Source organism: Zingiber officinale, chromosome 4B (assembly GCF_018446385.1).
Source record: "Zingiber officinale cultivar Zhangliang chromosome 4B, Zo_v1.1, whole genome shotgun sequence".
In the NCBI taxonomy this organism is placed as follows: Eukaryota; Viridiplantae; Streptophyta; class Magnoliopsida; order Zingiberales; family Zingiberaceae; genus Zingiber; species Zingiber officinale.
Genome location: NC_055993.1, coordinates 128,255,267 through 128,270,937, shown reverse-complemented (window position 1 = coordinate 128,270,937; position 15,671 = coordinate 128,255,267). Strand labels below are relative to the sequence as shown.

At 41.9% G+C, this 15,671-nt stretch overlaps 3 protein-coding genes across 5 annotated transcripts; all 3 read left to right on the top strand.

The window, feature by feature from the left end:
* The first annotated feature begins 3,417 nt into the window (after window positions 1–3,417).
* On the top strand, window positions 3,418–3,792 carry LOC121978662 (pEARLI1-like lipid transfer protein 2). The gene has a single exon (XM_042530974.1). It carries the CDS (start codon window positions 3,418–3,420, stop codon window positions 3,790–3,792), a length of 375 nt encoding a protein of 124 aa, XP_042386908.1.
* A 469-nt stretch (window positions 3,793–4,261) lies between these two features.
* On the top strand, window positions 4,262–10,526 carry LOC121976640 (cell division cycle protein 48 homolog). Its single transcript, XM_042528893.1, has 9 exons — window positions 4,262–4,413; window positions 4,533–4,695; window positions 5,070–5,298; window positions 7,708–8,474; window positions 8,564–8,785; window positions 9,076–9,147; window positions 9,226–9,507; window positions 9,579–9,938; window positions 10,023–10,526. The coding sequence occupies exons 1-9, from the start codon at window positions 4,385–4,387 to the stop codon at window positions 10,323–10,325; spliced, it is 2,427 nt and encodes an 808-aa protein (XP_042384827.1). The 5' UTR covers window positions 4,262–4,384; the 3' UTR covers window positions 10,326–10,526.
* A 1,283-nt stretch (window positions 10,527–11,809) lies between these two features.
* On the top strand, window positions 11,810–15,349 carry LOC121976639 (ankyrin repeat domain-containing protein 13C-A-like). 3 transcript variants are annotated; one of them, XM_042528891.1, is made up of 3 exons: window positions 11,810–12,206; window positions 12,717–14,313; window positions 14,763–15,349. In XM_042528891.1, exons 2-3 carry the CDS (start codon window positions 12,751–12,753, stop codon window positions 15,096–15,098), a joined length of 1,899 nt encoding a protein of 632 aa, XP_042384825.1. In that variant the 5' UTR covers window positions 11,810–12,206; window positions 12,717–12,750; the 3' UTR covers window positions 15,099–15,349. The 3 variants fall into 3 exon arrangements, with proteins under 3 accessions (XP_042384825.1, XP_042384826.1, XP_042384824.1); XM_042528892.1 differs by lacking the exon at window positions 11,810–12,206 and adding an exon at window positions 12,244–12,616; XM_042528890.1 differs by lacking the exon at window positions 11,810–12,206 and having other exon boundaries at window positions 12,244–14,313.
* Window positions 15,350–15,671: the final 322 nt, after the last annotated feature.

The following is a 15,671-nucleotide window of genomic DNA, read 5'->3' as shown; positions in this document are numbered from 1 at the left end:
AGACTTACAACCGAGAATGGAGAGGGATGCTAAGCAAAGCAGCATCGACTATGTTTTAAGTGACAGTTGGGGAGCTTCCAACCAGCATGAGAATAAGCATACGACTGTAAGTTGTACTTAGCTTACAACGCCTTTACTTTGCATGCCAGTAGAAGCACGCCGTGATGGAAGACGGCGGTAAAGGAAGGAGTGAAAGCAAGAGAGAAAGCGAGGGAAATTTAGATTTGGGAAGAAGTCTCGCCGCCGTTTTGAATAGAAGGCAGAAGAAGAGAGAGAATAAAAGGAATATTTTTTACAAAGAAATCGAGCTTGCAACGCCACGTGTGCACATCTCTCATAGTTGCGCACGAAGCATCGGGCAACATAATACTCTTCCTTTTCATATCTTAGTTTCATTCTGAAATATTCAATAATATATATATTATAGAAAAAATAGTAAAAAAACATAATGTTTATACTCTCGGAAGAGAAAAAAGTGAAGGAAATTGAAATCGTAATCATCAATGTAGCGGGAGCAAGTGAGTTAGAGCGAGTAGGATACTGGGGAGAGTGGTATGTTTGTATGGGATTAATTTTTTTTATTTGAATTTCTTTTATGTTTAATAATATTACTTAACCTCTAAATTCTAAAAGTAAAATTTTATTGACATAATCAAGAGTTAACATTTTACTGATTATGCGTGTCACCCGTAGCTGCCGCCTAGGATATCTTCCGTGTGTGTGTGTATATATATATATATATATATATATATATATATATATATTGAAATTTGAATGGACTACCTAGGTGTTACTAGCATGGAGAACTAATGTAAACTAAAGAGCATATGCCCTTAGGAAAATGATGGAATCTAAGAGTTAACACTACTCTAATCTCTTTGTAAAAGACACTAATTTTTCACAGGAGCACAAAGACAATGGAATCAATTAGGAAAATCGATTTAGGCCTCATCAATCGATTAGGGTAATTGATTGAAGGTATTTTTGCAAGAACAAAAAACTTCAAAATTGATTGATATGACTCACCAATCGATTGGTCTAACTTACCAATCTATTGATCAAACTAAAAAGAGTCGTTCTGTATGTTTGAACGGTCGGATCCGACGTGGCAATCGATTGGGGTAAACTCAATCGATTATGGATAAAGTCAATCGATTATGAGGCGTCTAAAGAACCCTAGAAAAGGGGTTTTCATGGACATTTGAAGTTGTCAGTTATTGGGAGGTTGAGGAAAAAGTGTTGCTGCATTTCCAACGGATCAAGAGGCATTTTCGAGCAACAAGAGATCAAACAAGTAAGGTGTTCATTGTATTTGTATTCTTGTCTCTTGTTTTGTATTGTTTTGTTGTATTCTCTTATTATATTCTCATATTCGAGTTTATATGAGACTTCTCCACCTTTAGGAAGAAGGTTTTCACAGTGAAGCTATAAGAAAGAGTCAGACCGTATCCTTCGATTAGTCATCTCAAGAAGGTGGATACCAAGTAAAATCGAAGGAATTAGCACCGTGGATTCTTCGCCTCAAGTTTCAATTGTAAATCAAGTTCGAAAAAACGAAGTGAGCTATTTACCTCCCCTTTAATTGATACGTGTCCTAAGACTACTCTAATAAAAGGCACTAATTGACCAACACTTTGACAAGAGTACACTAAGCCCTTTTCTTCAAGAATATCCATATAGCCATTGGCATGGATAATATACGATGTTAGGGATAGTAAACTGATGGTTCATTAGTTAGAGGAAGTGTAAACAGTTTTTGCAAGTTAATTTATATTCTTTCGAATGGCTTAGCAATTGCTTAATTACTAAGCCAATGCTAACACTATGAAACCTCCGTTCATGTTCCATGACTTATGACTTTTCATTAAGTCACTCTTGAAAATTTACTATCTTTTTATTTCTTAGATATCTTCTATAAGTCGAGAAACCTCTTATAATAATAAACTTTATAAGTGAATGCTTAGAGAATTAAGTAATTGGGTCCATCTTCGTTGGAACATCAATTATAATCATCCTAATGATTGAATCCTTGCCTAAGTTAAGTTGAGAACTAACTTCTCTCAAGTTACAAGTCTCTCAACTACCAGCTCACTATTAACTTTACCTTTTCACAACTTGTCTTTGCCACTAAATCATCTTTCGTTAGGTTGTTCGTCAATCCCTTAAATGCATTAAGTCCTTAGTTTGCTACTTGTCATCTTTATCGCTTGACCTATGTAGTTCACTTTCTTTTTAGCTATATTTGTCAATGCATCTTGTTTTAAGGTCCTTCGAATGCCTCATTCCATCTATCTTTAACCTACGCATCCAACGAACCAACTTGGTCATGCCAAGTCAAGCTTCATGAGCTTTACAATAGGACCTAAATGTTTTTCATCTTGCAGTCTCTCTTATGCTTGATGCAACCTTCTCTTAGCCCTATCAGACCTCCAAGCCCTCTTGGATATGTTACCTTGATCACACCAAGCTGCCTTCTTAAGGTGGTGCATGCAGTGGTTGAGATATGAGATGTAATTATCACATGAGATTTTAGGATCGAAACTCAGTACATCCGAGCATGTCTTTTCTTATATTTTGACCACCTACACTAATTACTAGTAGCTACTCATGATTTATCTTCTCCATATTAACTAAGGACGGATTAACGAGAATACTAAGATGAACGAATCATTTTTTACCACTTGATCACACAAACTATCATCCATACTCAATACTCCATATTCAAATTCCTATACAACTCATCTGGCATGCATGTCAAATACATCCGTAACGCCTAATTTAAACCTTTTGCAATTTGTGTCACACTAAGGCCTTAATCGGACCAGCTAGTTTGGACACGTCGACCACACTATCAACACCTTTCGGCCATTTCCTTTGTAAATTGCGCATGCTTTTCCTAATCAATAAACAAATCTCTTTTCTTAATCAATGAACAAACCTCTTATGCATCACGACTCATACATCTCTTAATTAATTTTAAATGAAAAGCACCATCCAACGTAAACTTTTGGGCACTAGAGATGGATCAGCTGATCGACACAACTACTATTATCATACCTTCACGTGCTCACATGACGTCATTATCTCCATGACCATTTACCATAATTTATTGTATCGTGTATACAAATTAATAATATTATATTATTTTACGTGAATAAGAATTTTAAATCAGGAATAGTTTTGTGTTAAAAAACACACACACACACATCAAAATAAACTTAGAGTATTCCAAATAGGGAGCTCAACATCACATCATAGAACAAGAGGAACTCAGGAACATGCATGAACAAGCCGTCAAATTGTTCATCCCCGGCATCACCACGCCATTTCAACGATAGATATATATATATACATACACGCGCACACACAAACCGACAATTAAGCCTAAACCCCAAATAAAACCACAAGCGCGCGGACATGGAGGCATCCAAACCCTCTCGCGCCTCTTCAACCCTGTTCCTCTTTCTCGGCCTCCTCCTCCTCGGCGCCGGGCTCTGCGGCGCCATCATCGCTCCTCCCTCGGCCCGCTGCCCCATCAACGCCCTCGGCTTCAGCGTCTGCGCCAGCCTGCTCGGCGGCCTCGTCAACATCGGCCCCATAGGCAACCTGCCGAGGGCGTCGCCGTCGACGTGCTGCACGCTGCTCACGGGCCTCGTCGCCTTCGACGCCGAGACCTGCCTCTGCACCGCCTTCAACGCCAACGTCCTCGGCCTCGCCGACCTCAACGCCACCACCGGCGTCAACCTCCTCCTCAACTACTGCGGGACGAACGCCACTGCCTACCGGTGCTAGCTCCTAGCTACCTAGTTCACAATCCCACGCGACGGCGATTTACACCATAACAAATAATAAGCGGCCTGCAAAGGACGATGTGTTGTTGTTTTAATTACGTAGTACGTGAGCTTTTGGTGCTTCGTGGTCTGCTCGTGTTTGCTGTTCGATCGAGTTTGATGTATCGTTATATATATGTATGTGGTTCAATAATTCAAACATGGTCCGAAACCCCAAACGTAAGCAAAGAATATTCTAGGAAACAAGAGATTGGATTGCTTGACTGATGGGGCTTCTCCTTCCCGCCGAATCAACGGCTGAAATCTTCTCCTTATACGTGGGATGGCCAAAATCCAACGGTTCGGATTCGTGGCCGCGGCGACTCGCCAGTAATCAGTCCGCATGTGAGTTCGCCGCGAGATTACCGTCGATTTACAGAGCAAACGGCGATGTATGCTCTCGCATAATAATAGTATGCCCACCACTTTGCTTCCTTGACAAGAATTCCTCGTGTTAACCCTTCGGCGGCTATAAATTACGCGTTTATTTTACGTTTTTTTTGCGCTCTCTCTCTCTCGTGCCTCTTGCCGTTCGTGGTTGGATCTTGATCTCGATGGCGAACCCGGGCGAGGCTTCCGATCCGTGAGCGCCTTCTTTCACTTGATTTTTTGTGTTCTTTGATTGAATGTGTATTTGGGGTGTTGGGATTTTGATATATTTTGTCGTGGTTCTGATTGGGTGGTTGGTGGAAATTGATGCAGCAAGGGGAAGAAGGATTACAGCACGGCGATCCTTGAGAAGAAGAAGGCTCCCAACCGTTTGGTTGTGGATGAGGCGATCAATGACGATAATTCGGTTGTTTCGATGCATCCCGAGACGATGGAGAAGCTGCAGTTGTTTCGCGGCGATACCATACTCTTGAAGGTTCCAGCACTGTGGCCTTTTCTTTCTTTCTTTTTTCCTCTTGACTGTTCTGATTCAGCTAGTCCAGCTCTAGGGGCTTAGGCGACCTGAAAAATTAGGGTTTCTTAGATCTTCAGGTTTTGTGATAATTTGGGGTTTTCATAGGTGACGATCCTTTGTTGCCTTTTTACGTTTGTTTTGTTTTGTTTTGTTTTTTTAATGAAACTAAAGTTACTTACAATTGAGTTCAACTTCTGACATCTATTAGGCGACTTTTGATTATATAATCACTATATTTTTATGAGAGATTGTGGATGTTATAAATTAGGGTGGACTTAAATTAGAAGATTTAATCTTTTTATCCTGGCAAAAATTCTAATATCTAGTTTCTGCAGGGGAAGAAAAGAAAGGATACAATCTGTATTGCTCTAGCTGATGATACATGCGATGAACCAAAGATCAGGATGAACAAGGTTGTCAGATCAAATCTCAGGGTGAGGCTTGGTGACGTTGTATCTGTCCATCAATGCCAAGATGTCAAGTATGGAAATCGTGTACACATACTTCCCATTGACGACACAATTGAAGGTGTTACAGGGAACCTGTTTGATGCATATTTAAAACGTGAGTTTTATTATATTTCCCCTGGTTTATAGATATTTATCTGTTTATATTTTATATGTATTTACCTATCATTGCCTGCTACTATTGCTATTCTAAATTGTTTTCCTTAAGTTGACATTCTTACAACTTGTGCTATTGTTTCTTTAATTCATTGTGTAACGTGTTTTTTCAATGAAGAACCATGCTGTATGTTTGCACTAATGGTCTTCTGTCTCATCGAATTGAAGCTTCTATTTGGAAAAACACATTCAAATTCTAGACATTTCTTCATTCCTTTTGAATTTGGGAAAATTCTGCTTCTTGTAATTCACATTGTTTTTTTTTTTTGCCGAACCTTTAACTATTTGATAAGTGTATATTGAATCTCAATAGTGCTAATTATCTGACTTGAAAAGGGTGCCAATTATTGGAAATGCTAACTGCAATGGAGCAATCTGTCTCCTTAGGAAATCATTTAGTTATGCTTTACGACAAAATGGGTGCTTCTTGATAGATTTGACTTCTATGTCAAATTAGGATTGCTCTGATGCTTTGTTTTTTTTTTCTTTTCTGTTTGTGCTTGAAATGCTGATTTAAACCATCTTTTAATTTGACCAAGCAATATGATCAATTGGTTTTGAGATGTTCTGCTTTCTTGGCCATCCAACCTATTCATTCTACAAATGCTTTCTATAGCATTTCAATACCCGGATTCAGAGGTTCTTATTAAAGTTGTCTTCTGGTTCACAATTGCATCTTTCCTTTGCATTTAATTCATCTCTCCTTTGTTAGTTGGATACTTCTTTTGAGTCTTGTGCTCTTGACCCTCTTTTTCCACACGTGCTATTGAAGGAATGGCCTTAACTCATACCCAATATGATAAATATGAATTTTAGAGGCTGTATGGGGAAGGACTTGTGAGACACTGATGCATGAAATTCTTTAGTGCACACATTAACACATACATAATACAATTTCATGCTTCTTACTTAGACTAACTTTGTCCCCGGGCTATGGTGCTACGGTAGGACATCCAGGTTGTCACTCAGGCATCCGCGGTTCGATCCTCAGTTATGGCGTATTTGTGGGAATTTTTCCTCCAAATGGGGGGCACAATCAGGCACAATCAAAAGATGCTGGGCTTCTGGGCTAGCCGCCACATGTGCTTTCCAATTTACCCTTGTGGCCGATGGGAAACTTCTGTGGGGCCTGACCGGTCACCTTTAGGGATAGTCAGGCTAACTGGATTATCATTTTTTTTTGTACTTAGACTAACTTCATGAAAACTTATGCTTTTCATTTAGTTGATTGGATTCTCATCATCCAAGTCAATAGTGTACAGACATACATAATGAAATTGATTGTTGATTATAAATGCTATTAACCATTTGTGACCAGTGCTACAAGTGAATTATGATATCCTATAAGTGTACAAACTAACTTCATTGTAACCGACCCACCTAGTGGGATAAGGTTTGGTTGTTGTTGTATGATATTTTTATGGTTATCAAATGCATACTAAATTACTTTGTTGGAATTCCATTAACTCTTATATGGATGATTGAAGTAATTCCACCAGGGTACAGATATGTCAACATTTTCACTTCTATGCTAGTAGTCCTGTTAACTAAGGGCCTTAGAGAACTATATCTTAAGCCTAATCCAAGTTACTATAAGCAGATGCAGTTTTTAAATAACAATAACTATAATGATTGATTTCTCTAGCATGCGTGCAAAGTATTTACACAGACTGGTCTCTTATTTAACCTTTGTTAAGTCATCCTCTACATTTTCATTTATTGATTTAAGTTACTGGTTTGATCAAATCTGGATTTCTTATATAGTTGTTTGGGTTTTGTAATCTAACTAATCAAGCTACCTGTCATTGCTTGAAGCCTTCTGACAATCAGTTATGCTTTTATCTTTTTTGTTTCATCTATAAATTATTTGATTCATGTATCTATTATGATTATAAATGTTCTTAATAAATCACTTTTCTACTTGTAAATGCTGAAATGTTGTAGCGGGATTTTTCTCTTGTAAATATTCAATGTTTTCATGAGCTCACATTGATGGTTCTAATTGGAGTGGATCAGAGTTCCTGTAATTTGATTCAACATATGCTAGTTCCATGTCTCGTTTATGCATGAGTGACTGGTTTCACTCATTTGGTTTATGTTAGCTACATCTATCTTGTTTGGTTCAGTCTTGATCAGTTCCTAATCGTTTCTTCCATAAGTAATCTTAGGAATTTATGCATACTAGTGCATTTCAACTCTATGTTAGGGTTTTGATTTACTGGAACCACATGAAAATTTATGCTAGCTTGTTATAGCAAGACTTATTGAGGCTGGAGTTGTCTGATACTCGTGATTTGTTTTCTTTGTTACTTTTTCTGGTTCTTTTGACTTAAAATTTAACATTTTGCAGCTTATTTTTTGGAAGCATATCGTCCTGTTAGAAAAGGGGATCTTTTCCTTGTCAGGGGTGGGATGAGGAGTGTTGAGTTTAAGGTTATAGAAACTGATCCTGCAGAGTACTGCATTGTTGCTCCTGATACAGAGATTTTCTGTGAGGGGGAGCCGGTAAAAAGAGAAGACGAGGACAGGCTTGATGAGGTAGGCTATGATGATGTTGGAGGAGTTAGGAAACAAATGGCTCAGATAAGGGAGCTAGTAGAGCTTCCTCTAAGACATCCTCAACTATTTAAATCTATTGGTGTCAAGCCGCCAAAAGGTATTTTGTTGTATGGTCCACCTGGTTCAGGTAAGACATTAATAGCTAGAGCAGTCGCAAATGAGACAGGAGCTTTTTTCTTTTGCATCAATGGTCCAGAGATCATGTCAAAGCTAGCCGGTGAGAGTGAGAGTAATTTGAGGAAGGCTTTTGAGGAAGCAGAGAAAAATGCACCCTCAATTATCTTCATTGATGAGATTGATTCCATTGCTCCTAAGAGAGAGAAAACTCATGGGGAAGTTGAAAGGCGCATAGTGTCTCAACTGTTGACACTGATGGATGGGTTGAAGTCTCGTGCTCATGTAATTGTCATTGGGGCTACAAACAGGCCAAACAGTATCGATCCAGCTCTTAGACGATTCGGTAGGTTTGACAGAGAAATTGACATTGGTGTTCCTGATGAGGTTGGCCGATTGGAGGTTCTTCGCATCCATACTAAGAACATGAAGCTATCTGATGATGTATGTGAACATTACCAATTGCTGTTACCTTGTTAATAGATATCTTGCAGTGAATGTCCAAGTTATGAAATTTGATTTATTCAATGCAGGTTGATTTGGAAAGGATTGCTAAGGATACTCATGGCTATGTTGGGGCTGACCTTGCTGCTTTATGCACTGAAGCTGCTCTCCAGTGTATCCGTGAAAAGATGGACATAATTGATCTAGAAGATGAATCAATTGATGCTGAAATTCTCAATTCTATGTCTGTTACAAATGAACACTTTAAAACTGCTTTGGGATCTAGTAACCCATCTGCCCTCCGTGAAACTGTAAGTCTTTGCTTTGGTAATTGTAATCATTTTAAGTTAGTTTTTTTCCTTCTAAATATGATTATCTACATGAATTTTTAAAATAAATTGTTGCTGCAAGAATTGAAAATGAGAAATTTGAGATTGGTGTTCTTTCTAAATTAAACTTACCTTTTTCAACTCAAGAAATTCTATAGCCTCATGTGTCTGGTTGGTAACTTGTGTTTACTGTCATAAGTTGATGAATGGCTTAAAAATCACTTCTATTTCTTACCTTGAGATATGCTGATAGTTTGTTGGGTTTTGATCAGGTTGTTGAAGTACCAAATGTCAGCTGGGATGATATTGGTGGACTGGAAAATGTCAAGAGGGAACTGCAAGAGGTAGTTTGCTGGATATGTTTGAGGTTTTATGTCCACCAAGTGTGATTTTTTTTTAAATTATTTTTTTTTCTTTGCCAGACTGTGCAATATCCAGTTGAGCATCCTGAGAAGTTTGAGAAGTTTGGGATGTCCCCTTCCAAGGGAGTCTTGTTTTATGGACCACCTGGATGTGGTAAAACATTGCTGGCTAAGGCCATTGCCAATGAATGCCAAGCAAATTTCATCAGTGTCAAGGGTCCTGAATTGCTGACCATGTGGTTTGGTGAAAGTGAAGCAAATGTGCGTGAGATATTTGATAAGGCTCGCCAATCTGCACCATGTGTGCTCTTCTTTGACGAACTTGACTCCATTGCGACCCAGGTTAGCTGCTGTTGTTAACTTTTGCCATTCACGTTTGTGTTCAACACTAACTGTTTTGTCTGTCCCTATAGAGAGGCAGCAGTGTCGGTGATGCAGGAGGCGCTGCTGATAGGGTTCTTAATCAGCTACTGACGGAGATGGATGGCATGAATGCCAAGAAAACAGTATTCATTATCGGGGCAACCAACAGGCCTGACATTATAGATCCTGCTCTACTTAGGCCAGGCCGGCTGGACCAGTTGATTTATATTCCTTTGCCAGATGAGGCCTCTCGTTACCAAATATTTAAAGCTTGCTTAAGAAAGTCTCCAGTGGCAAAAGATGTTGACCAGGGGGCTCTTGCAAAGTACACTCAGGGATTTAGTGGTGCCGACATCACAGAAATTTGTCAACGGGCATGCAAATACGCAATTAGAGAAAACATCGAAAAGGTAATGCATTGCAGTATTTTGTTTACTCGTTTCTTTACTAGAGCAGGGCAAATTTACTAGAGCAGGGTATATTTGTCACTGCAGGACATTGAAAGAGAAAAGAAGAAGAGTGAAAATCCTGAGGCAATGGAGGAAGATGATGAGGCTGATGATGTTGCAGAGATCAAGGCTGTTCATTTCGAAGAGTCAATGAAGTTTGCCCGCAGGAGTGTCAGCGACGCTGACATTCGCAAGTACCAGGCATTTGCTCAGACTTTACAACAGTCGCGGGGTTTTGGAAGTGAGTTCCGTTTTGCGGAGCGTTCTGAAGCTGCACCTGGAGCCACCGGCTCAGATCCTTTTGCCACTTCAGCTGTTGCAGACGATGACGATGATTTATATAGCTAAGTAATTTAGAAGAACGGATCGTCATTGCCAAATGCTATTATGGTGTAATATGTTGAATTCTCACCTTTTGGTTTTGCCGTCCTCAAAACTGCCTTTGGTTGTGACGTTCCCATCTAAGAATTTGAGAGCCCAGGAATCGGTCGTTAGTTGAATGATATAAACATTGGTACCGTAATATCCAAGTAAAAAACCTTTCTTTCACTTGTCATTTTATTATGACAATCTTTGTTTTTTTTGTACTTATGATGCTCCTTATGTCTATATGTCTGTGCAGGAAATCTTTTGCTTTGGATCGGACTGTTCTTGTTGCATATGATATTAATGTTCGAGAGTTTTTTTCTTGCATGTAATATTAATATTTAAGAAGAATTAGATACAGTTTTAGGAGATGATTAAATGAGAAAAAATAAATTGAGATCAATTAAATTGAATTAAAATAAAGGTGTAATGGTGAGGAAGACTAGCTTGGCTTTAGGTTCCCGATTCACCGGTCCGATTTCGATAACACTGCAACATTGAGTGAGAATAAATAAATAATTTCTAGGACTGTGTTTCATCTGTTGGTCAAATGCCTATTTTTTTTCCTTTTATTTTTCTTCTTATAACCAAACTGCTCATATCGATATCTCGAATATGGTCCAATAAACTTATACTTGACACTAGCATCATAGAAATTGGAGCAATAATTTTTATTTCATGGTGATTATTGTAAGCCTTTTCTGACTATCTTGGAGCAATCAAATTCATGAATTCCTTTGATCCTAAAGAATCGACACTGAAACACACCGTGCTTGTTCCTACTTTACATAATCGAACCTTCCCTCCCTATTCAATTGAGAATGCTAGATCCCATTCCTCTCGCGTGGTCGCATCGAAATCAAACGACTCGATGCACCGCGAAGTAGAGGAATCGCAAACTCCCTTTGACTAGAATCAAATCCTACTGGAATAGCAACCCCCTTCAACTTCCATTTAACCGAATTGAGCCGAATGGATTCAGTCCCATTTCAAGAACGCCAAAGGAAGCAAACGGCATCTTTGACAAGCTGCCTAAACTCTTAAACCCCCAAACCCTCCACCTCCGTCTCTTCTTCGCTCCATTGCCATTCCCAAGGACAGTGACAGCTTTTAACATCCCTTTCTTTTCAGGGTGGGGCATCCACCACTGCCATGTGAGGACAAAAGGATCCCAACGAAGCCTAAACAATGGCGATTGATGAATAGGGTCCCCAAGCTACTACCTCCCTCCCTGCCCAAGAACCAGTGGTCCCTTAGCTACTGCTGCTCCTCCTGTTGCTCCTGCTGCATATCTTGATGATTCACAAAACCTTACAAAATTGTGGCGAGATTGGATCCAGTGAAATCTAATCGAATGGAGCCAACTCAGAGCTTACAAATTGAAAGGCTGGACTGGTGTCGCAAAGGTTTTTACCACCCTCTCTTTCCTTGTCTCTCTTCCTCTGCTCTGGCCCCATGGCGTCACATGGCCTTTCAGGGAGCACATTGCGTGCCGCTGTTGCAGGGAGCACGTTATGGGGTTTGATGAGCAGCTAGCTTCATTGGTTCTATCGTTTGTAAGGTCGATTCGACCAGTTCTGTTACAATTCGATCGGAGCAACAAGAAGCTATTTTGATCGACTGGCGGGTGAACCTCCAAAGATTGTGGAGCACTAGAACGCGTGCAGAAGCATAGGGAAGCTAGAACAGGCGGGAAGGATTGAAGTCCGACGAAACAAAACTATCGTCGTTGCTGATCCTAACGATCCACGTCACCAACAGCGGCGAGGCGATCCAGGCCGTAAGCTCCCGCGGTTGGCGAATCCGTCGGCCACCGACGTGGACTACACCTGGCGGGGCCCCAACTCCGGCCAAAAATAGCAAGTGAGGAATTGCCGTCTTCCCTGCTTTCCGCCTTTCCGCCAGGCGAGAGAAAAAAACAAGACGAATTTTTATCTGCTTGTTATTGGGCTCTTATATTTGCTCCCCGATTCCTTGTTTCTCTTTGCGAAAGATCTCAGCTTTCTCGTCTCTTTCTTGTTCTTTGGAGCTTTTCTTTTTGCTATGGAAGCCTGCAGCTTACAGTGTCAGCTGTTTGTGGATAAGATCGAGCCTTCTCCTCCTTGTTAAATCTGTTGCTTTTGCCTAGATCTTTGCTGCATTCTGTAGATTTTTGCTGGCGACGAATAAAAAAAATTTGATCTTGATGTCGATTTTTTCCGATTCCGATGCTTAATCTAACAGTTTAGATCAAGCTAAATTAAAGGACGAGGAGGAGGAGGAGGAGAATAACAGTTTAGATTTGATGATTTTTCTGCATTTCACAGATTTTAAGCTGGAAAAGTATCAAAATTTTGATTTTGATTTCGCCATTTTTGATGATTAATCGAACAGTTTAAGCCAAATCCGAGGAGGAGGTGGTGGAGTGATGGCCGGAGCAGATCCATACGCGCACAGCTCGGTCCACAAGGCCGTAGCGGGACACGATTACGCCGCCCTCAAGCGCATCCTCTCGTCGCTGCCCGGCCTCGCCGAGCCGTCCTCCATCACCACCGAGGCGGCGTCCCTGGCGGAGGAAGCTAAGGCCGACGCCATATCGGCTTTCATCGACCGCCGCGACGTCCCCAACCGAGAGACACCACTCCATCTCGCGGTCCGCCTCGGCGACGCCGCCGCCGTCGAGCTGCTCATGGTCTCCGGCGCTGACTGGAGCCTCCAGAACGAGCAAGGCTGGAGCGCGCTCCAGGAGGCCATCTGCGCCAGCCAGGACAACCTTGCTCGTATCATCGTCGGCCACTACCAGGCCCTCGCCTGGGCCAAGTGGTGCCGCCGCCTGCCGCGGCTGCTCGCCACGATGCGCCGCATGCGCGACTTCTACATGGAGATCACTTTCCACTTCGACAGCTCCGTCATTCCCTTCATCTCCCGCATCGCCCCCTCTGACACCTACAAGATCTGGAAGCGCGGCTCCAACCTGCGCGCCGACACCACCCTCGCTGGATTCGACGGCTTCAAGATTCAGCGCTCCGACCAAACCATCCTCTTCCTCGGAGACGGAACAGAGGACGGCAAACTGCCGCCGGGATCCCTGTGCATCATCTCCCACAAAGACAAAGAGGTAATGAACGCTCTGGAAGGCGCCGGCGCCCCCTCCACCGAGGCAGAAATCCACCAGGAGGTCTCCGCCATGTCCCAAACCAACATCTTCCGCCCAGGGATCGACGTCACGCAGGCAGTGCTCCTCCCCCAGCTCACCTGGCGAAGACAAGAGAGGTCCGAGACGGTCGGGCCATGGAAGGCCAAAGTGTACGATATGCACCACGTCGTGGTGAGCATGAAGTCCCGGAGAGTGCCCGGCGCGATGACCGACGAGGAATTCTTATCTTGCTGCGACGACAACGAGTCCGACAGCGAAGAGTTCGAGGGGATACTGACGGAGGAGGAACAACAGCAATTGGAGAACGCGCTCAAAATGGGATCCTCGGAGCAATCCCAATCCGACGCCTACCTTGCTCATCGGCATAGTTGCCATGAACCGAGGACGGCGCCAGCAATGGAAGACGCTCACAGCAGCAGCAGCAACAACAACAACAACAACGCCGAGAGAAGGCAAGATCGGAAGAGTTGGTTCGGCAATTGGATTAAACGAAGCAATAGCAATCACAGACAAGACGATCAAAAGAAGGCCGCGCCGCCAAGGAATTCGCTCTCTCTGGAGGAGAAGGTGAGCGACCTTCCCGGCCATTCGATAGATGCCGCGAACAGGGCTGAAGATCTCAAGAAGGGAAGGGATCACAAGGATCTCAAGAGCGGGAAAGAGAGCGAGTTCAGAAAGGGTCTGAGGCCTGTTCTGTGGCTCTCTCCCGACTTTCCGCTGCAGACAGAAGAACTGCTGCCGCTGCTCGACATTCTCGCCGACAAAGTCAAAGCCATTCGCCGGTTGAGGGATCTCATGACGACGAAGCTCCCTCCCGGAACCTTTCCAGTCAAGGTACATTTCGTCAACTGATCCTTATTTGGGGTTTAGGGTTTAAGTTTGGGGTTTAGGAGTTGGGGTTTGGGATTTGGGGTTTAAGGTTTGGGGTTTGGGATTTGGGGTTTAAAGTTTGGGGTTTGGGGTTTGGGAGTTGGGGTTTGAGATTTGGGGTTTAAAGTTGGGGTTTGGGATTTGGGGTTTGGGGTTTAGAGTTTGTGATTTATGGTTTAGGGTTAGATTTTGATTCTCTCGCCTAAGATGGTCATGGAAAGGGATACCAAAAAATAATGTTAAGGATGATACTTAGACTATGGGTTGAATTATGGATCTCGATGAGATGCTGAATTGTGGATTGCTAGAGGTGCATAAGGCTTAAATGTAAGAACACAACAGTTAACTGATAGATTTTAGGGTCTAAACATAACATGATCGATATAGCTAATTCGATCGAAGAATGTTTTCAGGTCGCGATTCCGGTCATTCCTACCATCCGAGTCCTGGTTACTTTCACCAAGTTTGAAGAGCTACAGCCGGCGGAGGACTTCTTGACTCCTCCTTCCAGCCCCGGCCACAAGGTGGTTGAAGCATCGACATCCAACTCCTGGATTCAATGGATAAAGGCACCATATCGTCAAAGCTACTCGATGGCATCTGGGCCAAGTAGCCGCGTCGAAGACATTCAGAATCCGTTCGCCATTCCTCCCGACTATGCTTGGACTACTCCTGAAGCAAAAAAGAAGAGAATGCAGGAAAACAAGAGCAGATCAAAGAAGGGAAGGAGTCTGAATCAAAGTAGTTGATACGCTATGTGCTCGAACGATGTCCCGACTCGAAGGCTCTATGGCAATTGATGATCGTTTCGTGACGCTGAACGAGAGCCCGAAGATCATCTCTTTTTTTTCTCTTGTATCAGCTTGATCTCCTTTGGGTATGTTTGTGTTGCTCCTATGGTCTCATATGCTCATGACAAGAGAAAAGTGAATCCTTTGTGATGGACACTCATGTCATTACTAGTTCGATCTGGATCAATCAATCGATTATGTGTTTTTAAGTAGTTAGAAGTAACTAGTATATAACTGAACAAGTACAACAACAAATGAAAACTAGAAGATTTGTCAAACAAAAGAACATGTATTCGACTCCGCAATGCAAATCCTATAAAGAGAGGTCATTTGTAGGATTTCTTTCGGTTATTAGTAACTATGATTGTCGAAGAAGTCTCAAATACGATCAGAAAGGGGAGCTTTATAAGAATTTTATTCTCTAAATGATCTTAAAATATTTTATGATATTACATACTTCAGCTTACAACGCGTGTTTACTTTGAGTGAAATTTAAAATGGTCTAAATTTTTAATGTGATATTATAAACTT

Excerpts from the sequence above, each read along its gene's own strand:
- LOC121976639 (XM_042528891.1), top strand. The coding sequence starts at position 12,751 with ATGGCCGGAGCAGATCCATACGCGCACAGCTCGGTCCACAAGGCCGTA. Across the intron at positions 14,314-14,762 it reads CCGGAACCTTTCCAGTCAAG|GTCGCGATTCCGGTCATTCC; the intron begins GTACATTTCGTC and ends GAATGTTTTCAG.
- LOC121978662 (XM_042530974.1), top strand. The coding sequence starts at position 3,418 with ATGGAGGCATCCAAACCCTCTCGCGCCTCTTCAACCCTGTTCCTCTTT.
- LOC121976640 (XM_042528893.1), top strand. The coding sequence starts at position 4,385 with ATGGCGAACCCGGGCGAGGCTTCCGATCC. Across the intron at positions 4,696-5,069 it reads GCGATACCATACTCTTGAAG|GGGAAGAAAAGAAAGGATAC; the intron begins GTTCCAGCACTG and ends TAGTTTCTGCAG. Across the intron at positions 9,148-9,225 it reads TCAAGAGGGAACTGCAAGAG|ACTGTGCAATATCCAGTTGA; the intron begins GTAGTTTGCTGG and ends TTTCTTTGCCAG.